Raw genomic sequence first — 26,470 nt, forward strand, 5'->3', positions numbered from 1 at the left:
CAACTAATTGAGTCCCTACTACCCACATAGGATACCTAGGTTAGGTTCCCAGCTTCAGCCCCAGTTAGGGGCACTTGCAACAAGTATTTGGGAAATAAACCAGAAGATGCCAGCTGTGTCTCTGCTTCTCAAATTAAAAAAAAAATTGTTTTGGTGCAAAAAGTGGGAATCTATGCATAATTTTTTCATGCTAGGGCTTTTCCATATAGTTTTCGAAGACTTCACGTATAAAGAATGTGTTAAGACATAGAGGGATTCCAAAGGACTAATTGGTCAGGATGTTGCTCTGTTTTGGCAGGTCTGAAATATAAACAGATTATTCATTTATACCCCAAACATAGCCTGTGAATAATTATATAAAAAACTTGATATGTGTGGTGGTGGTTAAATATACTAAGTAAATCTCTTTCCCCCATCCTGTAAACAACATCCCTTCTCGATTTTTTTTAAATACAACTTGCATAGTAATTTAGCTCTCTAGTTGGACTTGTAATAGTCTGAATTTGATGGCACAACTACTTTTTTTTTTTTTTTTTTTTGACAGAGTTATAGACAGAGAGAAAGGTCTTCCTTCCGTTTGTTCACTCCCCAAATGGCCGCTACGGCCGGCACTGTGCTGATCTGAAGCCAGGAGCCAGGTGCTTCTCCTGGTCTCCCATGCGGGTGCAGGGGCCCAAGCACTTGAGCCATCCTCCACTCCCTCCCAGGCCACAGCAGAGAGCTGAACTGGAAGAGGAGCAGCCGGGACTAGAACCCAGTGCCCATATGGGATGCCGGCACCGCACCACAGGTGGAGGATTAACCAAATGAGCCACGGCACTGGCCCATAACTACCTTTTTTGCTATACTAAAGAGATTGAGAGGCAGACTTTGTGGCATAATGGGTTGAGCTGCTGCCTGCAATGCCATCATCCCACACGGGTGCCAATTCAAGTCCCAGATGCTTCACTTCCAACCCAGCTCCCTGCTAATGCGCCTGGAAGAAGTGCAGAGAATGGCTAAAATTCTTGGGCCCCTGCATCCATGTGGGTGACCTGGATGAACCTGGCTCCTGACTTTGGCTTAGCAAATCTGTAACCATTGGTTCCATTTGGGGAGTGAACCAGCACATGGAAGATCTTTTTCTGTCTCCCCATCTCTGTAACTCTGCCTTTGAACATTAGTAGAAACAAACATTCCAAATGAGTTCTGAGTGCTTGACCCGGGTATTTTGAGGTATGGGTTATCGCTAAATAATGTCACTAGACTAGACATGCTCAATTTAAGGCGTTAGTATTGTTAGGAAGGCAGTAACAATGGCAAGCACCACTCTTCTGCCCATGAAGATCACCTTGAGACTGTGTCTCGACTCCACCTGCCTGAGAAATTGGAGCAGCAGCCTGTTCCAGGCTCCTGGGTAGCATAGCCCTTTAGGAAAAAAGAAAAAGGTATTTTGAATCTGTCTGTTAGTGAGCACAACTTAAAACTCATTTCCCAAATCAGTTTTTTTTTATCACTGTTAAGTCATTTTCTGAGCCCTCTTTATCCCTTCTGCCAGGATGAGATGAGATTTGAGTAGCAGCAAAAACTGACTTATAAGCTGAGAGCTCTTCTGCAAGACTGATCCTTAGCTGCTCCATCTCTTTGTTCTTCTGCTGCTGGAGTTGGACCCCACTTCTCAGTTGCCTCTGCCGTTCTTCCATTTCCTCCAGCTGTTCCTGCATGAGATGTCCAAGAACATTCCTAATGAGCCAAGCAGCACAAACCTGCCTTCCAGCAGTTTATAAAGCACTTTCTTAGGCATTGTCTAGTCTTCATAGCAGTACAAGGCTGGTATTACTTCATGTTAGGAAACTGAGGTTTAGAGAGGTTGTCTCTTGACAAAGTGACACTGCTTTTTAAAATAGTGACATAAAAGATCTTGTCTGTTACCAGAATCCTGGAAGGGTGAACAGGTACTCGGGGACTTTTTAGTTTCACCAACTCAACTCAGTGCTGTTGTGAAGGATTTTGTTCCTTTGCTTGGTGAGCTGTTTCCTACACCTGTCTGTGCAAGCTTGTTTCCGTTAAGATATAATCAGTAATTTTTATGCTAACAACTAAAAATGAGAAAAGTCTGGAAGCTACCGTTCTTAAATATTGACTGGAATTCTAGGAGCACAACTAAATAGGAGTCCGTATTTAGAAGATAATCAGGTGGTTCGCAGGAAAATGGAGAATATGAGGATACCTCTGCTTAGTCCATACTTAGATCCAAGTGCTTTATTGGTAAGGGGGGTTGCTATCATAATTAATTTCCTGCATACCTGCTCATAAAAAGACAAGTTGTTCAGTAGTGTGATGCTATGCCCTTTGAGCTCTCAAATAATTCCCTTTCCCTTTATGCCAGAACGAAGCTGGGATACATTCTCTACACTGTTCTTGCCTAGGGTTAATGCATGAGGAATGAGATAGGGAAGATGTCATTAAGTCAGTCTCTGGCTTAGCTACTAACTGGCCTGCATTCTTGAGAAAGGAGAGTTAGGAGGGATGAGTGGTTTGGGGTGGGGAGTACATTTAGAGGAGCAATGACTTCAGATTTTGAAGAATACCAAGACAAGAATCCAGTCTGGGTACATGCTATTTTTAGAAGGCTCCAAACTTGTTCTGTGAGTCATCCTTGATTCTGTACCTATGGCACATCAATCTGCAATGTTTAATAACTCTGGTTGAATCTCAGCTTTCATCAACATTGTGTAAAGAGGGTTTTTTTTTAGTGTCTAGCCATGCGTTGGCACCACACAGGGATGTGGCATTACCACATCTGAAGGTAAGCAGATGCACCCTGCTGCCCCACTCTCCCAAGCCCCACTACTTGGCAGACCTGTTGGGGTAAGGCACATGCCTGTCTGCATTGACCCTAAGCCCTGGAAGGGTGGAACAGCCTCACTGGAGTGGAGGAAGGATTTGCTGTGTCAGTAAGGACATCTTCCACTCAGCCCCTCAATAACACACCACCAGGTTACGTTAGAAACGTTCATCTCAAAATCCTCCAAAGCTTTCCTCCTCTTCGGTGGTATTTGGATACCTCTTGAGTTTGACCCCTTCCTACGACTTGACTGTTGATCTTCAGACAGACGCTTTCCTGTAGCCCTGCACTATCCAGTAAGGAAGCCACGAGTCACACACAGCTGTTGAGCTGTTGGCCACTGAAATAGGACTAGTCTAGGAGCTGTTGAGATGCAGCACGTTCTGATTAGGCACTGCTAAGGGTGTCTGCATCTGAAATGTAAGGTCCGAGTCCTAGCTGGTCTGCTTCCTTGCTAATTCCCCCCCCACCGGGAAGCCATGGATGGTGGCACAAGTGCTTGAGTTCCTGCCACTCACGTGGAAGACCCTGGTGGAGTTCCAGGCTCCTGGCTTCAGCCTGGCCCACCTCTAGCTGTTGTAGCCATTTGGGGAAAGATACTCTTTCCTTCCTTCCCCTCTCGTCGCTGCCTTTCAAATTTAAAAATCCTTTTTAATTTTTAAATTTTTTGACATTCAATATAGTTAAATTTTAAAATATTTTAAAAATGACTAGGGGCCAGCACCATGGTGCAGCAGCCTGCAACACCAGCATCCCATATGAATGCCAGCTTGAGTCCTGGCTGTTCCACTTCTGATTCATCTCCCTGCTGATGGGCCTGGGAAAGCAGCAGCAGATAGCCCAAGTTGCTGGGCCTCTGCCACCCAGTTGAAAGAAGCTCTAGTTGTTGCAGCCATTTGGGCAGTGAACCAGTGGATGGAAAATCTAAGCACACAAAAAGTAAAATGCCTCAATTTTTGAATCTGATTACATGTTGAAGTAATATTTTTTTACATGCTGGATTAAATAAAATGTATTAAAGTTGATTCACCTGTTGCTTATTTTTTTTTTTTTTAAGATTTATTTATTTGAAAGAGTTACACAGAGAGAAGGAGAAAGGTCTTCCATCCGCTGGTTCACTCCCCAATTGGCCACAATGGCTGGACTTGTGCTGATCTGGAGCCAGGAGCTTCTTCCAGGTCTTCCACTCAGGTGCAGGGGTCCAAGGACTTGGGCCATCTTCTACTGCTTTTCCAGGCCACAGCAGAGAGCTGGATTGGAAGTGGAGTGGCCGGGACTCAAACCGGCACCCATATGGGATATCGGCACTGCAGGTGGCAGCTTTACCCACTATGCCACAGTGCTGGCCCCTGTTGCTTACTTTTTACTGTGGCTACTAGAAAATTTAGAATGACAACTGTGGGTTGCACGGAAGGGCAGCCTAACCTTTGTTCTGTGCCTTCCCTTCCCTACATCCTACTCATCCAATTTCTGTCTGTAATGGCCCCAACAGCAAATCGGATCTCCAGTAACACATTTAATTGGCAGCATTCCTAATGCAATTTTCTAGTACTAGTTGTGCCAAAAGCAAGAAAGAGACATTGTCCATCTCGGGAGAGGCGGACCAGCTAGAACAACATGAAGTGATAGACGCGGAAGCCAGGAGAAGTATCTGTGGTGCATAAAGGATGTTGGAAAAGTTTTACAGGAAGAAATAAAACTTGTAAGAAAAGGTATAGAAGCCTGCCTTATAGCGAGTTGGACAAGTCCTGGTTACTCTGTTTCTGATCCAACTTCCTGCTAATGTAGCTGGGAAGGCAGAGGAAGATGGCCCAAGTACTTGGGTCCCTGCCGGTCACTTGGAAGATCCAGATGAAGTTCTGGGCTCCTGCCTTCAGCCTGGCCCAACCCCAGCCATTGCAGCCCATTGGGGATTAAACCAGCAGATAGAAAACCTCTGCATCACTGTCTTTCAAATAAAATCTTAAAAAATAGAAGTTGGGCATAAAGAACAAATGAGAAGTAATATAGGGGAAAGGAGGTATAGTTGATGTATAGACACTGAATAACAGGGAAGGGGCTGGACCACAGGTAGCTGTATCTACTCTTTTAAAAAATTTTTTTAAAATTTCATTTGAAGGACCAGTGTTGTGGAGTAGCAGGTAAAGCTGCCACCTGTGAGAGCATCCAGTATGGGCACTGGTTTGTGTCCCAGCTGCTCCACTTCCTGATCCAGCTCCCTGCTAATGGCTTGGGAAAAGCAACAGAAAATGGCTCAAGAGTTTGGGCCCCTGCCACCTATGTAGGAAACCAAGATGAAGATGTCTACCTCTCTAACTTTCAAATCTTTAAAAATAATTTTCTTTTAAGTTTCATTTGAAAGAGTGCTGTGAGGAAGAGGCAAGAGGTCCTATAATAGCTGAGGCTGGCCTAGGCAAAAAGCAGAAGGCCAGAACTCCATCTGGGGCTCCCATGTGGTCAGCAGGGACTAAAGTACTTGAGCAGTCACCTGCTGCCTTCCCAGGCACATGAGCCGAGAAGTGGGTGGGAAGTGCAATTCAAACCAGTATTCCAGTACAGGGTGCGGGTCCCTAGCAGTGCTTAGCCCGCTGTACCACAACACCCATTCTACAACTTACTCTTCAATGTTTGAATTCCCGGATTGTAGGTTCCCAGCTGTTCTGTGTTCAGCACCCTACACATGCTAGTTGACATGAAATACAGGTAATAAGCATATCCCTATTTGAGCAGCTGTCCATCAGTTATAAGCTAAAGACTTTAAATTTATCCTGAGCAAGTTCCTCATACCACCATTGGAGTCAGTCACAAAATCTGACCCATTTTACTTGGAACCTCTCAAATTATCTCCCTGCCACAGGTCTAACTGCAGGCTCTCAATCTACCCTCCATGTTGCTGCCTGAATAGTGCCTAACTGGGTGAGTGTTTGGTATAGTGGTTGTCGATGCCTAGGATCATCATATTGGAGGGCTTGGTTTGAGTCCCACCTCCCTTGCTGCCTTTTTTTTTTTTTTTTTTTTTTAAAGAGCAAGATCTTCCATCCTCTGGTTCACTCCCCCAATGGCTGCAATGGCCAGGACTAGGCCAGACCAGAGCCAGGCGTTCCTGCCAGGTCTCCACATGGTAGCAGGAGTCCAGACACTTGGGCCAGCTTCCTACTAATGTACACCCTTGGAAGCAGCAGATGATGGCTCAAACGCTTAGATCCCTGCCATCCACCTGGGAGATCTGGATTGAGTCCCAGCTCCCAACTTCAGCCCCAACCCAGCACTGGCTGTTACTGGCATTCAGGGAGTGAGCAAATGGATGGGAGCTCCACTCGCTCTCTTTGCCTTTCAAGTAAAATGAAAAAAATTTAAGAATGGAGCATATATGACTATATAGGGTATCATTGCCAATGCCTTATTTAAAAAATTATTTGAAAGTGTTACGGGGCTGGCGCCGTGGCACAGTGGATTAAGCTGCTGTCTACAGTGCCAGCATCCAGTATGGGTGCCAATTCAAGTCCCAGCTGCTCCACTTCAGATCCGACTCCCTGCTAATGCACCTGGGAATGCAGCGGAAGATGGCCCAAGTCCTTGGGTCCCCACATCCACGTGGGAGACCCAGAAGAAGCTCCTGACTTCAGATCGGCCCAGCTCTGGCCATTGCAGCCATTTTGGGAGTGAACCAGCAGATGGAAGTGTGTTTGCACGCGTGATTTCTTTCTCTAACTCTTAACTCTAACTCTGGCTTTAAAATAAATAAATCTTTACCAAAATTAACAGGGAGAGATTTTTTTTTTTTTTTTTTTTGGACAGGCAGAGTGGATAGTGAGAGAGAGAGAGACAGAGAGAAAGGTCTTCCTTTTTGCCGTTGGTTCACCCTCCAATGGCTGCTGCGGCCAGCGCATCTCGCTGATCCGAAGCCAGGAGCCAGGTGCTTCTCCTGGTCTCCCTTGCAGGTGCAGGGCCCAAGCACTTGGGCCATCCTCCACTGCCTTCCCGGGCCATAGCAGAGAGCTGGCCTGGAAGAGGGGCAACCGGGATAGAATCCGATGCCCCAACTGGGACTAGAACCCCGTGTGCCGGCGCCGCAAGGTGGAGGATTAGCCTGTTAAGCCATGGCGCCGGCCTGGGAGAGATCTTTCATCCACTGGTTCACTACCCTAAAGGCTACAACAGCCAGATTAGGAACTCCATTCAGCTCTCCTATGTGGGTGGCAGGAACCCAAGCACTTAAGCCATCAACTGCTGCTTTCTCAGGTACAACAGTAGGGAGCTGGATCAGAAGTGGAGCAGCCAGGATTCAAATCGATGCTCTGATATGGGATACTGGGATCACAAGTGGCAGCCTAACCTGCTGTGCCACAGTGCCAGCCCCGCCAAGGGCTTATGAATGCTAACTACAGATATTGTAAAGTACTTTTTTACTTTTTTTTTTTTCTTTTTTTGACAGGCAGAGTGGACAGTGAGAGAGAGAGACAGAGAGAAAGGTCTTCCTTTGCCGTTGGCTCACCCTCCAATGGCCGCCGCGGTAGGCGCGCTGCGGCCGGCGCACCGCGCTGATCCGATGGCAGGAGCCAGATGCTTCTCCTGGTCTCCCATGGGGTGCAGGGCCCAAGGACTTGGGCCATCCTCCACTGCACTCCCTGGCCACAGCAGAGAGCTGGCCTGGAAGAGGGGCAACCGGGACAGGATCGGTGCCCCGACCGGGACTAGAACCCGGTGTGCCGGCGCCGCAAGGCGGAGGATTAGCCTAGTGAGCCGCGGCGCCGGCCATTGTAAAGTACTTTTTAAAGATGTATTTTTGAAAGTGTGATAGAAGGGGAAAGAAAGATTTTCTTTCCACTGGTTTACTCCCCAGATGGCTGCAACAACCAGTGTTTGGCCAGGCCAAAGCCAGAAGCCTGGAGCTCCTTATGGGTATCTCATTTGGTTGGCGGGAACCCAAGCACTTAAGCCATCTTCTGCTGCCTTCCAACATGCATTAGCAGGGGCTGGACAGGAAGCAGAGTAACCAGGACTTGAACCAACCTGGTACTGTGATGGAGGATGCCAGCATCATAGGCATCTAACCTGCAGCGCCACAACTCTGGCCCCAAAGTGAGTGTCTTAGAAATAACTGCAACCCTCTGATGTGATCCCAGTGGTGAGTTTGTCCAATGTTTCCCAGTTGCAGGGTTTGCTCTTGGCTTAGAGCCCATGCTCCTAACAGCTCCACTTTGTTGCCTTTCTAGAGCCAGGCTCTTCAGTGGTTTCCAAAGTGTTTTCTGTACAACCCCAGGAAGAGTCATATAGAATCAGAGTGTTCACTTCTACCTGTCTGATGTGTTGACATTCCATGTAAAATTCTGTTTTGGGAAGCAAGTCAGTGACTTTTAAGAAAACCTTTTGGATGGCCCAAGTACCTGGGCCCTGCACCTGCATGGGAGATCAGGAGGAAGCACCTGGCTCCTGGCTTCGGATCGGTGCAGCGCTGGCTGTAGGGACCATTTGGGGGGTGAACCAACGGAAAAGGAAGACCTTTCTCTCTGTCTCTCACTGTCTAACTCTGCCTGTCAAAAAGAAAACAATCAGTTTAGGTTTTTTCAGATATGTTCATTTTCTCTGATACCCTTCCTGAACCACCTGAGGAGTGGCCCTTTGCTCCCTACTGCTTCTCATCTCCATTGCCACATCAGTGTGAGGGTGACAGGTGGCACCAGGCGAATGGGGGGAGGCGATGAAAGCTGCAATCTGAGGAGTGGCCCCGGGCCTGGGGATTAAAGGGGCACCCTTGAGAGGTCCTCAGAAGCAACAGGGGATCCTCAGCAAACACAGTCTAGGAGGAGGATGGGGACTTCAGACCTCGACTCCCACTAGAGTCATGGTTTGGTGACAGGAGATCGTATCATGTGCGTTCCACAGGATGAGCCTTAGAGTCATCAGATTGGGGGACCAGCGCTGTGGCGTAGCGGGTAAAGCTGCCGCCTGCAGTGCTGGCATCCCAATGGGTGCCAGTTCCAGTCCTGGCTGCTCCACTTCCAATCCAGCTCTCTGCTATGGCCTGGGAAAGCAGTAGAGGATGGTCCAAGTTCTTGGGCCCCTGCATGGGAGACCCAGAGGAAGCTCTTGGCTCCTGGCTTCAGATCTGCATGGTGAACCAGCAGATGGAAGACTCATTCATTCTCTCTCTCTCTCCCTCTCCCTCTCCCCTCCCCCTCCCTCTCTACAACTCTGCCTTTCAAATAACTAAATCTTAAAAAAAAAAAAAAAAAAAAAGAATCATTAGCTCGGAAGTAAAGCCAGCACAGTGATGGAAAGGAATTCCACAACTCCGGTACCAAATTAGAAAACCACCCCAGAAAATGCCCTGTTGGCACTGCCATCCTTCTGGCCTTTCATCCTCACTAACCCACTTGAGTTTTCTGATTCGTCGTCTTTGCCTCCGGGCCACAGTCCTTTTCAACACCTGCCACCGGTACTTTCTAAAAGAACACAGCCAATCCCATCACTCCCCTGATTGAATTCCTTTAATGAGGCAAAGGACTACTAAATAAAGTCCAAACTCAGCATAGTTTGGGTAGCAGGATTCAATGCGATTTGCCCCAACCTACCTTTACAGTTCAATGTAACTTTTTAAGATTTATTTATTTAAAAGGCACAGTTACAACAAGAGAGAGCTTCCATCCACTGGTTTATCCCCAAATGGCCACAAGGACAGGGCTGGGCCAGGCTGCAGGCAGGAGCTTCTCCAGGTCTCCCATGTTGGTTCAGGGGCCTAAGCACTTGGGCCATCTCCTGCTGATTTCCCAGGTCCATAAGCAGGGAGCTGGATTGGAAGTGGAGCAGCTGGGACTCAAACCAGTGCCCATATGGAATGCCAGTACTGCTTAACCCACTGCGCCAAACACCAGCCCCTAAATGTAATAACTATTTTTAAAATGTTGATTTACTTATTTTCATTTACTTGAAAGAGCTACAGAGAGAACACATGGTCTTCCCATATGCTACTTCACTGCCCAAATGGCCACAGCAGCCGGGGCAAAGTCAGGAGCCCAGAACTCCCACTGGGCCTCCCATGTGACCATCAGCGGCCAAGCCATGGAGCCATCCTCTGCTGCCGCCCAGTACGCGTTCGCAGGAAGCTGGAGCAGCCGAGACCTGAATCAGCACTCCAATATGGGATGCGGGCATCTCAAGCGGCAGCTTAACCTGCTGTGCCAAAGTTTAATGGAACTTTAACAGCCTTTAACCTGCAGCCAAGACACCAATCATACTTCCAATATATTGGATTAAAATAAAGGGTACTTCAACTGTTCATGGAAAATGGAATTGTAAGTTTGTTATGGGCCGGCGCCACGGCGCACTAGGCTAATCCTCCACCTGTGGCGCCGGCACCTCGGGTTCTAGTCCCAGATGGCGCCAGATTCTGTCCCGGTTGCCCTCTTCCAGTCCAGCTCTCTGCTGTGGCCCAGGAAGGCAGTGGAAGATGACCCAAGTGCTTGGGCCCTGCACCCGCATGGGAGACCAGGAGGAAGCACCCGGCTCTTGGCTTCGGATCGGCACAGCACAGGCTGTAGCGGCCATTTGGGGGGTGAACCAAGGGAAAGAAGACCTTTCTCTCTGTCTGTCTCTCTCACTGTCTAACTGCCTGTCAAAAATAAATAAAGAAAAAAGCAGTGGAAGATGGCCCAAGTTCTTGGGTCCCTGCACCCACATGGGAGACTGTCGCCCTTTCTCCGTAACTGCCTTTCAAATAAATACATTTCTTAAAAAGATTTTATTTGTTTGAGAGGTAGAGTTACAGAGAGGGAGAGGGAGAGACAGAGAGAAAGATCTTCCTTCCATTGGTTCACTCCCCAGATGGCCGCAATGGCCCGAGCTGTGCTGATCCGAAGCCAGGAGCCAGGTGCCTCTTCCCGCTCTCCCACACGGGTACAGGGGCCGAAGCACATGGGCCATCCTTCACTGCTTTCCCAGGACATAGCTGAGAGCGGGATTGGAAGAGGGGCAGCCAGGACTAGAACTGGCACCCATATGGAATGCTGGCACCACAGGTGGAGGATTAACCTACTGTTCCATGGCGCTGGCCCCTCAAATAAATCGTTTTAAAATTTGTTTGACAGATGGAGTTAGACAGTGAGAGAGAGAGAGAGAGAGAGAGAGAGAAAGGTCTTCCTTCCATTGGTTCACCCCCCAAATGGCCGCCACAGCCGGAGCTGCGCCAATCCGAAGCCAGGAGCCAGGTGTTTGTTCCTGGTCTCCCATCTGAGTGTAGGGGCCCAAGCACTTGGGCCATCTTCCACTGCCCTACCGGGTCACAGCAGAGAGCTAGACTGAAAGAGGAGCAAGTGAGACTAGAACCGGCGCCCATATGGGATGCCGGCGCCACAGGCGGAGGATTAACCAAGTGAGCCATGGCGCTGGCCCAATAAATAAATTAAAAAAATATATATTTTTGCAGGGCTGGCACTGTGGCGTAGTAGACTAAGCCTCCATCTGCATCAATGGCATCCCATATGAGGACCAGTTCAAGTCCCAGCTGCTCCTCTTCTGATCCAGCTCCCTGCTGATAGCCTGGGAAAGCAGTGGCAGTTGGCCCAAATGCTTGGGCCCTTGCACCCACGTGGGAGACCCAGAAGCAACTCCTGGCTTCTGGCTTCGAATTGGCCCAGCTCTGGCCGTTGAGGCCATTTGGGGGGTGAATCAGCGATGGAAGACCTCTTTGTATCTCCCTCTCTCATTCTGCCTCTCAAGTTAATAAAATCTTTTAAAAATATTTTTGTGCCAAACTAAATGTCTGCCTTCCATTTCCCATGAACTTTCTGAAGTACGCTCATATTTCTGTTGGACAGCGTGGCCTAGATTTGTTAGGTGGGAAGGGAGACATTAGCCTGTATGTGTGCGAGGGCCCAAGAACAAACACGGGAAGGGTGTGTGGTTGAGCGAAGGAAGAACTATAGAAGCAGGCCCTGGAAGCGGCCAGGCATTCACGCATCAAGTCTTGCCCACGTCTAACCCTGGCTGTGGGTCCCAGCCCTGCTCAGGGGGGACTATCTGGTCCAATAACCCTGATAAAGCAGGGGGAGGATTCCACACCCAGCAACATCCCAGGAGAGGCGGGAAGAGGGTCCAGACCCGTCAAAACGCGGGTCTGAATGCAGACCGAGCTCGTTCTGTGCTGACGCCTGCCTGGCCTGCCGGGGTCTCCTCGCCAAACCTCACACACTTGCTTATGGCCAGTCTCCGTCACACATCGAATTCATGTCTGACAAGACCAAGACCTATTCTGGCCGTCTCCGTAACAGCTGCTCCTATTCTTCAGTACCTGCGTCACATTCCACCTCTTTTTCCATAGCTAGAGTTCTCTGATTTACCCCATGGCTAAAAATAATTGTATTTTCCCAAAACTCTCCTCACCTGCACCTCTTAAATCACATATTACTCTACCCTGAGTCACAGTTGTTTCTGTAATGTTTACGTGAGTATTAGCTGTGAAGGACACTATTTATGTTAAATAAAGTAAGTGCCCTTTCATGAGATTGGGGGAAAATTGCAAAAACAAGCCACGAGGGACCAGCCCTGTGGCGTAGTGCGTAAAGCTGCTGCCTGCAATGCTGGCATCCCATATAGCCCCATTGGGCCATCCTCCACTGCTTTCCCAAACTCATTAGCTGGGAGCTGGATGGGAAGTGGAGCAGCGAGGACTTGAACCGGCGCCCATATGGGAGCCGGCATTGCAGGTGGCAGCTTAACCTGCTATGCCAAGATTTTATTTATTTATTCATTTACTTATTTATTTAAAAGGCAGAGTGATAGAAAGAGAGATATCTTCCATTTGCTGGTTCTCCCCCAAAATAGCCCAAACAGTTAGGGATGGTCCAAGCCTAAGCTAGGAGTCCAGAGCTCCATCCAGGTCTCTCATGGGGGTGGAAGGAGCCCAAGCACTTGGGCCATCTGCTGCTGCCTCCCAGGTACTAGCAGGGAGCTGGATCGGAAGCAGAGCAGCCAGGACTCAGACCAGTACTTCAACATGGGATGCCAGCATCATGGGTGGCAGCTCAACGCGCTGTGGCAGAGTAGGTTAAGCCGGCATCCCATATGGGCAGCTGTTGAGTCCCGGCGGCTCCACTTCTGATCCAGCTCTCTGCTATGGCCTGGGAAAGCAGTAGAAGATGGCCCAAATCCTTGGGCCCCTGCATGCATGTGGGAAACCCAGAAGAAGCTCCTGGCTCCTGGCTTCAGCCTAGCCCTGAACTGGCTATTGCAGCCATCTGGAGAGTGAGTCAATGGATGGAAGATCTCTCTCTCTATCCCTCCAACTCTTTCAAAATAAATAAATAAATCTTTTCCCTTTTTTTGGGGGGGGGAGGGGAGATTGTTTTGTTTTATAACTATTTTTATATTGGGGAAGAACTAGGGGGAAAAAAGCAGCCCCTAATACTGGTTCCTACTCAGCGGCAGCTTCTTGTTCCATAGGGCTAAAGAAGACTTTGAGGAAATAAAGGTTGTTTGGAAAAATCCAGGTGTAGTTGCTTTGCGTGTTGTGATGGGCAGAAGGGATGAAGTGAAGTGTGGAGGCCTCTCACACCCTCCATCTTGCCCCACACTATGACCTGGAACCCTGGAGGTGGACAAGGCACCACTTTCATTCCTGCTTCTTTGTTGATGGCTGTGTAGTGGCAGAGAATGACAAGAAGAAGAGCGGCATGCCCAGCACGTTGGCAGTGGTGGCCAGCTGTACATCCGTGATCATCCGGACCTGCCCGGTCAGATCCTACGCTATCTCCACACAAGATAATAAACAAATCTTAAAAAAGCAAACAACAACAACAACAACAACAGAAAAAAAAACACTAGGGGCCAGCACTGTGGCACAGCAGGTTAAGCCAGCACCCCATATGGGCACTGGTTTGAGACCCAGATGCTCCTTCTCCGATCCAGGTCTCTGCCAAGGCCTGGGAAAGCAGTGGAGGAGGGGCCAAGTCCTTGGGCCCCTGCACCCACATGGGAGACCCGGAAGAAGCTCCTGGCTCCTGGACACTGAGGCCATTTGGGGAGTGAACCAGCAAATGGAAGATCTTTCTCTCTGTCTATAACTCTACCCCTCAAATAAATAATAAATTTTTAAAAAACAAAAAAATAAATTTTAAAAATCTAACTTGGGGCCAGCATTGTGACACAGCAGGTAAAGCTGCCACTGGGGATACTGACATCCCATACAGGAGCTGATTCAAGTCCTGGCCACTCCACTTCCCATCCAGCACCCTGCTAATTGCCTGCAAAAGCAGTGGAAGAGGCTCAAATTGGGCCCCTGCTACCCAGGTGGGAGACCCAGATGAAGTTCCTGGCTTTGGCCTGGCCTGCCGAGCCCCGGCTGTGGTAGCCATTTGAAAAGTGAACCAGTGAATGGAAGATTCTCTCTCACTCTCACTCTCTCTCTCTCTCTCTCTCTCTCTCTCTCACTCTCTCCCCCCCAACTCTTTCAGATAAATAAATATTAAAAAAAAAAAAAAAGGAGTGGAGGGCATGAATTTTTTTAAGTTTATTCCAACGGAATGCCTGTCCCCAAAGACAGAAACACTGCTCTAAAGGGGCCGCACTGGGGTCCTCAGGGACCCAGCAGCACCTAGGCACACCCTGGGCCATGTGTGTGAGGAACACAGATCTGTGAGACACACGCCTGGGACAGACGTGATTGTTTATTCACTTAGTATTTATAGCCCACCCTGCTCTAAAAAGGGATTCGGACTGGCTCACACTTCATTGAAGTAACTCGAATACAAGGGAGATGGTGACAAATGCACAAAAAAGGAAAGCGAAGAAGAGATTTATAGATTTCACCCCAGTCTCAAGACTGGGGACCTTGAAGGTGGAGACTGCCTAGGAGGGCAGCGCGGGTGGACGCGGGGGCGGGGGGATGGATTCCCGCCATCCAGCCTCCTTCCCGCCTGCTCTGGATCTACGCAAGTATGACTCACTGCTCAGACAGAAAGCGGTGCCCTGAAAAGAACTGAAGGGGGGAGGGGCTGGAGCTAGGCAGCCAGGGTCAAATCCCCCAAGTTTCCTCATCTATTAAAAAAAAAAAAGGACTTGTAGGATTAATGTGAAGATCAAATGAGGTCAGTGGTATAAAGATGTGAAAAGTAAAGGGTAAGGGCCGGCGCTGTGGCACAGTGGGTTACAGCCCCAGCCTGCAATGCTGGCATCCTATATGGGCACTGGTTCGAGTCCTGGCTGCTACACTTCAGATCCAGCTCTCTGCTATGGCCTGGGAAAGCAGTAGAGGATGGTCCAAGTCCTTGGGCCCCTGCACCCACGTGGGAGATGTGGAAGAAGCTCCTGACTTCAGATCAGGTCAGCTCTGGCCGTTGTGGCCATCTGGGGAGTGGACCAGCGGATGGAAGACCTCTCTCTCTCTCTGGCTCTACTTCTCTTTGTAACTCTATCTTTCAAATAAATAACATAAATCTGGAAAGAAGGAAGGAAGGAAAGGAAAGGATACAGATAACTCAGCCCCTACCACAGGCCTGAAGGAGTGAAATGCACAAAAGAATGGCAGACAGCAGAGGGGCCGGCATTGTGGCACAGCAGCCGAAGCAGCCCCCTGCGATGCGGGCAGCCATATCACACCCGTTTGAGAGCCAGCTGCTCCGCGTCTGATCCAGCTCTTTGCTAGTTTACCTGGGAAAGCAGAGGAAGATGTACCTGGCCCAGTCACGGCCATGGCAGTCAATCTGGGGAGTGACCCCGTGGATGGAGGATCTCTCTCCCTGTCTCTCACTATTTTATTTATTGAAACAAAGACACACACACACACACACACAAAGATCTTCCATCAGCTGGTTCACTCCCCAGATGGCCACAATGGCCAGAGCTGGGCCAGGCTTAAGCCAGGAGCCTGGAGCTTCATCAGGGTCTCCCATGTAGGTGCAGGGCCCCAAGCATTTGGGCCATCCTCTGCTGCTTTCCCAGGTGCATTAGCAGGGAGCTGGATTGGAAGTGGGGCAGCTGAGACTCCAATCGGCACCCATAAGGGATGGGATGTTGCAGGCAGCAGCTTAACCTGCTGAGGCACAATGCCGGCCCCAGTAAAGCAATCTTTTTTTTTTTTTTTTTTTTTGACAGGCAGAGTTAGTGAGAGAGAGAGAGAGAGAGAAAGGTCTTCCTGCTGTTGGCTCACTCCCCAAGTGGCCGCTACGGCCAGCGCGTTGCACTGATCTGAAGCCAGGAGCCAGGTGTTTCCTCCTGGTCTCCCATGCAGGTGCAAGGCCCAAGGACCTGGGCCATCCTCCACTGCCTTCCCGGGCCACAGCAGAGAGCTGGACTGGAAGAGGAGCAACCGGGACAGAATCCGGCACTCCCACTAGGACTAGAACCCGGTGTGCCGGCGCCGCAGGCGGAGGATTAGCCTAGTGAGCTGCAGCGCTGGCCTCAGTAAAGCAATCTTTAAAAAACAAAGTGAGTGCACAGCCCAGAGACCACGTGTGCTCCCGACACAGGACAGCATGCTTCGGCCTGGCAGATGTGTGCCTCCTCCCTGCCCCAGGCTAACACACAGCCCGCGGCCTACCCTGTACTGCTGCACCTCCTCGTCCCGCTTCTGCCTGGCCAGCGCGATCTGGTCCTCCAGGTTCCGGTTCTGCAGGTGGAGCTGCCGGGCCTCTGCCTGCAGGGGTCTCAGGGCCTCCTTCATCTCCTGGATCTCCGCCTGCGTTTTCTGCAGAGCTTTGGCCCCGGCCTCTTTCCGCTCCAGGAGCCGCAGCAGCTGAGGCTCGTACTCCTCCTCCAGGCCCTGGCGGCTTTCGGCCATGAGACTTTCAAACTGGGCCGAGAGCCGCCGGCTCTCCTGGAGGAAGTGCCCGTCGCTCTGGCTCGGGGGTGCCTCGAGTCGTTGCCGCAACTGCTCCTTCTGCTTCCGATAGGCGTCCCGGAGCTGCGCCAGCTCCTCGGAGAGCTGGGCCGCCCGCGTGGTCAGCACCTGCCGACAGTTGGCAAACTGGGCCACGTCCTGCTGGCGGCACTCCAGCTGGTACTGGTAGGCCACGCACTCCTTGGTCACCTTGAAGAGCTTCTGCTTGACCAGCCGCACCTCCTCCCGGAGCCCGTCCCGCTGCAGCTCGGCCTGCGCGTGCAGCTTGTAGGCAGCCAGGATGTCCCCATGCACTCGCTGCACCTCCCGCAGGGCCGGTTCTCGCAGCAGCACCAGCTCGTGGATGAGCTGGTCCCGCTCCTCTTCCAGGCGGGCCACGGCCTGCACGCACTGCTGGAAGCGCTGCTCCAGTACCTCCAGGTCCTCGGCGCTCAGGCTCTCCTCGGGGCTGGGCGGCGCCGGCGGCGGCATGACTGCCCGGCTCTGGCTCTGCTCCGGGCTGGGCTGCTCCTCGCTCCCGACCGCCCCTGCCTGGTCCGCGGCCTGCGCTGGCCTCGAGGTCTCCCCTGGTTGCGCGGGCGCCTCCGCAGGCTCCTCCTCGATGAACAGGGGCGCCGCTGGCTTCTCAGTGTCTTCCAGAGAGAGCGGCTCGGCCAAGTCATCGGAGTCCCCCAGGTAGAGAATGTCTTCTAGGTTCAGGGACCACTCCAGAGAGGGCGCAGCTTCTGGGTTCAAGGCCTCTGCCTCATGCAGGGATCCAGGGGTCTCCTCTGCCCCCGTCGCCCTGCAAGAGAGACAGACGGTTGGGAGTGAAAGGGCAGCCATGGAGCCGATGCTGGTGTCCACGGCCAGGAGCCCGGGCGTCCCACACACACACACACACACACACACAGCCCACCACCCTGACGGCATCCCCGCGGGTCACTGTGGTCCCTGACCCATCCTCCAGGGCAGGAAACTCCCAAGGCAGGCATCCCTGTGTCCCACGGTCCTAGCCACACTCTGTGCGGAGAGAAATCTTTCCTTGCCATAGCTGCCTGTGGGCTCCATCCTCCCTTCCAGACGCACACAGTTCTAACGGCTTCCCCCAGATAACAGTGTTCCATCCATGCCACACCCTTCCGATCCAGCTCTCTGCTGAGACCTGGGAAAGCAGTGGAAGATGGCTCAAGTGCTTGGGCCCCTGCACCCACCCTGAGGAAGCTCCTGGCTTCTGGCTTCGGATTGGCTCAGCTCAGCTCTGGCTGGTAGAGCCATTTGGGGAGTGAACCAGTGTATGGAAGACATCTCTCCCTCTCAAATAAATAACTCTTCAAAAAAAATCCTTTAAGGCCTTTTCACACTGAGTGCTATTAGGCCACATCCCGTATTCCTGTAAAACGGCATCTTGTTAGAAGTAGCCAATCTCCTGGCCCATCAAAGGCACGACTCAGATTCTGTGACTCCAACATAGGAGATCCTTGACGGAGCTGCCTGTGGTCTGCCAGCTTAGTCAGTTCCTGCTCTGGCCCACGGATGGTTGTGGGCTTCAGTTTCAAATGCATCTTACCTACCTTGGGCCTTGGGAAATTTTTAAAAAGCTGCATGTATTTATTTGAAAGGCAGAGTTAGAGAAATCTTGCATCTGCTGGTTCACTCCCCAAAAGGCCTCAACATCTGGGGCTGGGCCAGGCCAAAGTTCGAAGCCAGGAACTCTATCTGGGTCTCCCACATAGGTGCAGGGGCCTAAGCACTTCCACCTTCTGCTGTTTTCCCAGGCACATTAGCAGCAAGCGGGATTAGAGGCAGAACAGCTGGGACTCAAGCCAGTTCTCTGACACGGGAGGCAGGTGTCATGCTTTCTATGTCTCAACTCATTTAATCATCATCATTCTATGAGGCTGTTTTCATATTATCCCCATTTTATAGATCAGGAAACTGAGGTTAGAACAGATGCACTTGCTCAAGGTAACTCAGACCCTCAGTGTGCATCACACATAAAACAGACTAAGTTTGAGCACAGCATAGTCTTCAGGAAGTTTTTCTCCCTTCCAGATACAAAGCACAGTTGTCCTTTGGCATCTGTGGGGGATTGGCTCCTGTGTGGGACCAAAATCCGCAGCTGCTAAAGTCCCTTCTAGAATACGGCGGCACAGGTGCAGGCGTTCTGGTGCAGCAGGTGAAGCTGCCACTTGGCATTCCTGCACCCCATATCCACGTGTCTCCAAACAAGACCCCCCGCTGTTTGTGACCAGCTTCCTGCTAACGCACATGCTGGCTCATGGCTCCTGTTCAGCTTGGCGCAGCCCTGCCTGTTGCAGGCATTTGAGAAGTTAACTAGCAGATAAATCTCTCTCCCTCCCTCCCCCTTTTCAAATCAACTTTGTTTTTCTTTTTTTAAGATTTATTTATTTACTTGAGAGGCAGAGTTACAGAGAAAGAGAAAGAGGTCTTCCATCCTTTGGTTCACTCCCCAAATGGCCACAATGGCCAGAGCTGGGCCAATCTGAAGTCAGGAGCTTCTTCCAGGTCTCCTGCATGGGTTCAGGGGCCCAAGCATTTGAGCTGTCCTCTACTGCTTTCCCAGGCCATCAGCAGGGAGCTGGATTGGAAGTGGAGCAGCCAGGACTCAAACCAGCACCAGTATGGAATGCTGGCACTGCAGGCAGATGCTTAACCCACTACACGACAGCATCAGCCCCTCAAATAAGCTTTAAAAATAAATAAAATGGTATATTTACAGATAACCAATATACACTTCCCATGTACTTGAAACCTTCTCCAGATTACTTGAAAACCTAATATAACGTACGTGCTATAAAGTAGTTGTTATACCGTATAGATAGGGAACAAGGACAAGAGAAGTCGGGGCGGGGGCCAGGGAGCACAGGAGCTGGGACACACTGGTTAGGCTGCAGCTTGGGAAGCCTGCATCCCAGACTGAAGTCCCGGGTTTGAGTGCACTCCAGCTTCCTGCAGCAGATGATGGCTCAAGTATATTTAGGTTTCCACCACCACGTGGGAGACCCAGATGGGGTTCCTGGCTCCCAGCTTCAGCCTGGCCCAGCTCTAGCTGTTGCGGGCATTTGGGGAGTGAACCAATGGAGGGAATTTCTATCTCTATCGCTCCCTCCTTCTCTCTGTGTGTCATTCTGCCTCAAATAAATTAATAGACTTAAAAAGTCTGTACAGGGGCTGGCGTTGTGGTGTAGTGGGTAAAAGCCTCTGCTTGCAACACCAGCATCTCATTTGGGTGCTGATCCAGCTCCCTGCTAATGGCTTGGGAAAAGCAGCAGAAGATGGCCCAAGTGTTTGGGCCCCTGCCACCCACTTGGGAGACCTGGAATGTTCCTGGCTTTGGATCCGTGTAGCTCCGGCCTTTGTGGCCATCTGGGGAGTGAACCAGTCGATGGAAGACCTCTCTCTCTCTGCCTCTGCCTCTCTGTAACTTTGCCTTTCAAATAAATAAATATTAAGGGGAAAAAAAGACCTCATATAATTTGTGACCTTAAAAAAAAGGAAGTCTGGCCTACCAGATAAAACACTGGTTAGCAAGCCTGTGTCCCACATAGGAGTCCCTGGGTTTAATACCCAGTTCCAGCTCCTGACTTCAGCTTCCTGATAATGCAGATCCCAGGAGGCAGCAGATGATGGCTCAAATGACCAAGTTCCTGCCACCCATGTGGGAGACCCGTATTGAGTTACAGGTTCCCAGCCTTGGCCCCGTCCTGCCCATTGAGGGCATTTGGGCAATGAATCATTGGATTGGAGCATTCTCTCTCTCTACCACTCAGATTAGAAAAAAAAAAAAATTAAGTCACACAGTATGATTTTTTTTTTCAAATATTTTTGATCAGCAGTTGGCTGAATTAAAAAAAAAAATATGGAACCCACAGATACAAAGGATTGACTGCTTAAATCAAGAAAGTCCCATGCGTTCTCAAAGAACTTGATTTACGATATTGAAAAAGCCGCTGCATGGGGCCAGCGTTGTGGCATAGCGGGTTAAGCCACCTGCTTGCACCCAGCATCCCGTATCAGAGTGCCAGTAAGTGCTTGGGGAAGCAGCAAGTAATGGCCATGTACATGAGTCCCTGCTGCCCACGTGGGAGATCCAGGTGGAGTACCTGGTTCCTGGTTTAGCCTTGGCAGTTGTAAACATTTGAGGAGTGAACCAACAGATGGAAAACCTCTCTCTCTCTCTCTTTCTGTAACTCTTTCAAATAAATAAATAAATCTTTAAAAAGAAAGAAAGAAAAAAAGCTCCTGCTCGTCTTCGAGTTTTTACTTTTTTTTTTAAGATTTATGTATTTATTTGAAAGTCAGAATTATACAGAGAGAGGAGAAGCAGAGAGAGAGAGAAAGGTCTTCCATCCACTGGTTCACCCCCCAATTGGCTGCAGTGGCCGGAACTACACCGATCCGAAGCCAGGAGCCAGGAGCTTCTTCCAGGTCTCCCACGTAGGTGCAGGGACCCAAGGACTTAGGCCATCTTCTACTGCCTTCCCAGGCCATAGCAGAGAGCTGGATTGGAAAAGGAGCAGCTGGGTCTCGAACCAGCGCCCATATGGGATGCCGGTGCTTTAGGCCAGGGCGTTAACCCAGTGAAGTTTTTACTTTTAAGTATTTATTTGTTTGTTTGAAAGGAAGAGTTACAGAGAGAGAATCTTCCATCTGTTGGTTCACTTGCCAAATGGCCATGATGGCTGGGGCTTGGCCAGGCCAAAGCCAGGAGCTTCTTCCAGGTCTCCCACATGGGTGCAGGGGCCCAAGGACTTGGGTCATCTTCTGCTACTTTCCCAGGTGCATTAGCAGGGAGCTGGATAGAAGTGAAGCTGCCGGGACTCGATCCGGTGCCCATATGGGATTCAGGTGGTGGCTCAATCTGCTACGCCACAACACCAGCCCCTGTGTTCAAATTTTAAGCTCTAACTTGTAACTCCAAGTTCCTAATGAGGATTTTTATTTTAAGACATGATGTACTCTCCTCCTGTCTGACACGCCTTTCTCCACCTCAGAGAGGCTTCTGGAAGCCATAAAAGTGGCTTTGCCAGGCCCCGACCATCACTGACCTCAGTCGCCTGGCCCCCGTGCCAAACACGGAGCAAGAAGACAACCTGAACCATCGCCAGTCATCCTCATCACCTTAGTAGACAGGCAGAGAGGAAGTGGTTTCCAGCCTTCCTCACCTGCTGTCACAGGCACCTGCCACTCAACCGCTCCCAAGTTGTCTTCCCTGCCCCGGCATGCTGCCTCTGAACTCTCCAGCTCGCAGAAACACATGGCCTCGCTCGGGCACACTGCAAATGAGGCCAGAAAGCTCTCCACAGCTCTCTCCTTCCCCTCGGAGCCAATGCTCTGAGAACTGGGTTTCTGAGCTCAGAAAGCCTCATCTCCACCCACTGCCAGGGCCCTTGTCCAAGCCATCGTCTCTCACTGGCACTCGTGTGCCAGCCTTCTAAAGGCCTTGCTTCCTTCTCCCCCCAAGTCTCCGCTCCGCAGTGCCACAGTTAGCTGATTACAGCATAAAGGGAACCATGCTGCTCCCCATCATAGGTCCTCAGAGATGTGGCCCTAGCCTGCTTGTTGTAGCCTCAACCTGTGGGTCACTCCTGTAGCCCAGCCAATACTCGCCAACCCAGTACACCTGTGACCTATGTACACCTGCTACTCTTAGCTCTCCGTGTCTCAATGATCCAGCCGCTTGAACACCCTGTGGCTAGAGAACAGCCCTGCACTCCCTGGGAAGGTAGTGCTCCCAGCACCAAAGAGGATGCACCTGCTCAGCCAGTGGGACCCACCCCACACTCAACAGAACCCCTGCTTTCCCAGCAGAGGCCCCTCATGTCATGCTCCTGCCCAGGCCCCCACCTTGGAATGTGTGGAATGTTCCAAGAAGTTCGCAGGAATCCTCAGATACAGAAAGCTTATCTCATTTTTTTTTTTTAAGATTTATTTATTTATTTGAAAGGATGACAGAGGGAGAAACAGAGAAACTCATCCTCTGGTTCACCACAAATGGCCAACATCAGCCAAGCCTGAGCCAGGTCAAAGTCACAAGCTAGGAACTCTGTATGGACCTCCTACATGGGTGGCAAAGGCCCAAGCATTTGGGCCATCTTCTGCTGCCTTCCCAGACATGTTAGCAAGAAGCTGGATCCTAAGACGAGTAGCCAGGACTCAAATGGGCGCTTCAATACGGGACGATGGCATTGCAAGCAGCAGCTTCGCCCACTGCGCCATGACGCGGGTCCCAGGCTCATCTCATATCCCCGCGTTACAGATGAGGAAGGCAAAGCACAGAGTAAAGAACTCACACGGGGGTCTGGAGCCCGTGTTGGTCGGGGAGCCTGGCAGTGTTTGCCACCGTGCTAGGGTAGGGGGGAGACCTAAGAGGGAGTTACGGCACACAACACACAGCTGGTGGCGCCAGCGCAGTGTCATGAAGCAGCAGACCAGGCAGCCACCTGTGACACTGGCATCCTACAGGAGCGCCAGTGCCAGCCCAGGCTGCTCCACTGCCAATCCAAGCTCTCTGCTAATGCGCCTGGGAAAGCAGTGGAAAATGGCTCAAGTACTTGGGCCCCCGCCACGCACGTAGGAGACCCAGATATAATTCCAGGCTCCTTGGCACCACAGCTCAATAGGCTAATCCTCCGCCTGTGGTGCTGGCACACTGGGTTCTAGTCCCGGTCGGGGCGCTGGATTCTGTCCCAGTAGCCCCTCTTCCAGACCAGCTCTCTGCTGTGGCCCGGGAGGGCAGTGGAGGATGGCCCAAGTCCTTGGGCCCTGCACCCGCATGGGAGTCCAGGAGAAGCACCTGGCTCCTGGCTTCGGATCAGCACGGTGCACTGGCCGCGGCGCGCTGGCCGCGGCGGCCATTGGAGGGTGAACCAACGGCAAATGGAAGACCTTTCTCTCTGTCTCTCTCTCTCACTGTCCACTCTGCCTGTCAAAAAATAAATAAATAAATAAAAATTAAAAAAAATTCTTCCCTTTAAAAAAAATAATAATTCCAGGCTCCTGTCTTCCTGCCACTCTGACCATCTGGGGAGTAAACCAGCAAACGAAAAATTTCTCTCTCTCCCTCCCTTTCTCTCTGTAACTCTGCTTTCCAAACAAATAAATACATCTTTTGTTTTTAAGATTTATTTGAAAGGCAGAGTTATGGAGATGATGAGATAGAGAGATCTTCCATCTGCTGGTTTGCTCCCCAAATGGCCAAAATGGCCAGGGCTGGGACAGAGCAAAGCCAGGAGCCAGGAGCATCTTCCAGTTCTCCCACATGGGTTCAGGGGCCCAAGGACTTGGGCCGTCTTCTACTGCTTTCCCAGGCCACAGCAGAGAGCTGGATCAGAAGTGGAGCAGCTGGGACTCGAACCAGTGTCCATATGGGATGCTAGAGGGTGGCAGCTTTACCCACTGCGCCACAGCACTGGCCCCCAAATAAATACATCTTTTAAAATATATAGAAGTAAACTTCACACAGCTTGGCACACAGCGGTCAGAATATGTGTTCTTTAACAGTTCCTACACTTCCTGAAGCCTCCCTCAAATGCCTTCCGCTGTGCAGTGTTTCCCAGGCGCCATCTCCCTTCCCGGCACTGTGAATGCAGCTGGTCTTGCACTCAGCACTCCGCATTACACAAGTACAGGCATCTGTCTCCGTGCCAGTGACCCTGCTGAAGACAAGTGTGCGACTCCCTTGTCCCCTATTCCCCCGGGTGGGGGGTCTGTAACAGGCAGGCAGGCAGAAACCCAAGGTGCTCCAAGGTGGAAACTGGCCCAAGGTCGAACGGCAAAGCTGGAAGTGGAAGCCGGGTGTCCTGAGCAGCTACCACACAGCCTGCGTCAGCCACCCAAGGTGTCAGGTGCTGCTGGAGGCTGCCGCCCCCCCCCCAGCTGCCCAGGGGAGACAGAGCCAGTGTCGCTGGGGCTCCTCACCCCAGGCTCCCCAAGGCCCCACCCCTGCTATTCAGTCCCTGTCCCCAAGCTGTCCACCAGGACTGTGGTGGGGCTGTGTCTGCCTATGTCTACCTGTCTGGCCTACAGCAGTAGGGGTGAGTGAGCGCACATTCAACTGTGCGGGGCCCTGTCCCCTTGGGTGACAGTGACTGGGTGTCACCGGGTCTTTGCTCCTCCACCTCTTGGCGCACCAGGAGCTCCCAGGGCCCCAGCCTGATCTGAAGACAGAAAAACTCCCCACTCTCCCCCAACCCCCTGAGCCGGTAAACTGAGGCTGGATAGGTTGGAGGGCTTCCTGATGCTGGGCTCAGACGGCAGACCCCCCTCCACCCCAGCCCAGGGCAGCCGGGACCACAGCTGCCTGGGCAGACTGAATCTGAAGCTGGCAGGTGCCCAGCCTTGCGCCAAGCGTCCTCCACATGGCGAAGCCGGCCGCTGGAGACCTCTGCACCCGGCACGTTTGGCGTGAGGGGCAAAGGGAACCGAGTCGTGAGTGTCTACAGGCCACGCGGCAGGTGAGCAGTGCCGGCCACTGGCCCGAAAGGGTTAATTCTCACGCATCCCGTAGGAGGGGGAGGGACAAGGACGCCCCGCGTGGGCGGAGGCGCTAGGACCCCGACCTCTACTCTCCGGCTCCGGGTGGCTCCACCCCGCGCCCCACCCTGGCGGGACCACCACCCCACCATCAGGCGAAGGGGGCCCGCGGCGAGGAGTGGGGACGCGCCCCGCACCCCCTCCCCGCAGGGCCGGCGACGCGGGTCCGGACGGTCCTACCTCGCGGCCTGGGCGGCGCCATCCCCGCCGCGCGGCGGCTCCGGGCTGGCCATGGCTGCGCGACCCCGAGCTGGGCGGCCGCGTTATTAATAGCGGGCCCCGCGGCACTCGCCCGCCGCACTGCCAGCTGCAGCCGACACCGGATCCCGCCGGCCCCAGGCCGGGCGCGCCCACTTGGCCCGGGCTCCTGCTCGCGGGGGGGAAGGGGGGAGCGGCCGCACGGCCCTGGGGGCGGGGAGAGGCCGCCCCTCCCTCCCCGCCCGGGGTGGGTGGGGGGCGCTCAGTGGCGCCTCCAAAACGGGCCAGCCCCGAACCTCCCCGCACCTCCCTCCTCCCCGCCTTTCGCTTCCCCGGGTCCTGGTTGCGGGGACGGGGGAGGGGGCCGTGCAATCTCCGGAGAGCCCTTCCACGGCCCAGCACGGGGAGAGGGCTCTGGGCCGGGGATCTGTAGGTATCCAGCACCCAGCACCACCTTCAACACACGCACACAGGTCGCAAGTGATTGGCAGGGTCGGCAGCTTCCGACCCCCGTCCGTGCACCGCGCAGGGGCCTGGCGCGCGGCCACGGAGGAGCGCTGTGCGGCTGTGCCCCGCAGCTGTCGCCGAGGGGTGGGGCAGGGCGCGGGCCGGGCGCCTGGGCGCGGTCCATGGGGGGTTAGCGGCCACACCCCGAGTGCCTGGGGACAGCCTGGGGCCTGGGGCCCCGTGGCCGGGTTTCCGGAAGGAGTGGGGGACGGCCCAGGGAGTTAAGCCTGCTAGCTGGAGTTCCTGCTGCCCGACCCAGCGAGGTTTCCTGGGGCCTCTCCCTGAGGTCCACCTGTCACCCCCCTCAACTGGGCTACTTCCAGCTGCCAGGCAAAACCCCTCGGCCCCACGGTCAGGGTCAAACCAGTCCTCAAGTGTGAAGCTGCCGGCCCTTCCTCCCTCCCGGACCTGGGCCCCTGGCGTCCTCCCAGCTGATTCATTTTTTCCACTTAGCACCCTTGGGTCCAGGGTGGTCTTTGTCTCAGTCGGGAAGAATTCGGGAGTGCCTGGATCCTGGTGTTTCATCAAAGGCCTGGAGTATGGGGTGGGGGTAGGGTACTCCTGCC

The 26,470-nt window shown here is 52.2% G+C and overlaps 1 protein-coding gene across 3 annotated transcripts in view; it reads right to left on the reverse strand.

Annotated features, from left to right (window-relative positions):
• The window catches only part of SYNC (syncoilin, intermediate filament protein), a 28,983-nt gene extending 3,494 nt beyond the window's left edge, over nt 1–25,489 (reverse strand). The window contains exons 1-4 of one of the 3 annotated variants that reach the window (XM_062190888.1): nt 25,380–25,471; nt 16,362–17,445; nt 1,573–1,697; nt 1,331–1,407 (exon numbers count right to left, since the gene is read on the reverse strand). In XM_062190888.1, coding sequence (XP_062046872.1) covers nt 1,331–1,407; nt 1,573–1,697; nt 16,362–17,445; nt 25,380–25,432 — 1,339 coding nt within the window. In that variant the 5' untranslated portion in view covers nt 25,433–25,471. Of the gene's footprint in view, nt 1–1,330; nt 1,408–1,572; nt 1,698–16,361; nt 17,446–25,379 lie in introns of all 3 variants that reach the window. The other 2 variants (XM_062190889.1, XM_062190890.1) reach the window with 2 other exon arrangements.
• Between the last annotated feature and the right edge of the window lie 981 nt (nt 25,490–26,470).

The sequence above is a fragment of the Lepus europaeus genome, chromosome 5, assembly GCF_033115175.1.
Source record: "Lepus europaeus isolate LE1 chromosome 5, mLepTim1.pri, whole genome shotgun sequence".
Classification (NCBI taxonomy): Eukaryota; Metazoa; Chordata; class Mammalia; order Lagomorpha; family Leporidae; genus Lepus; species Lepus europaeus.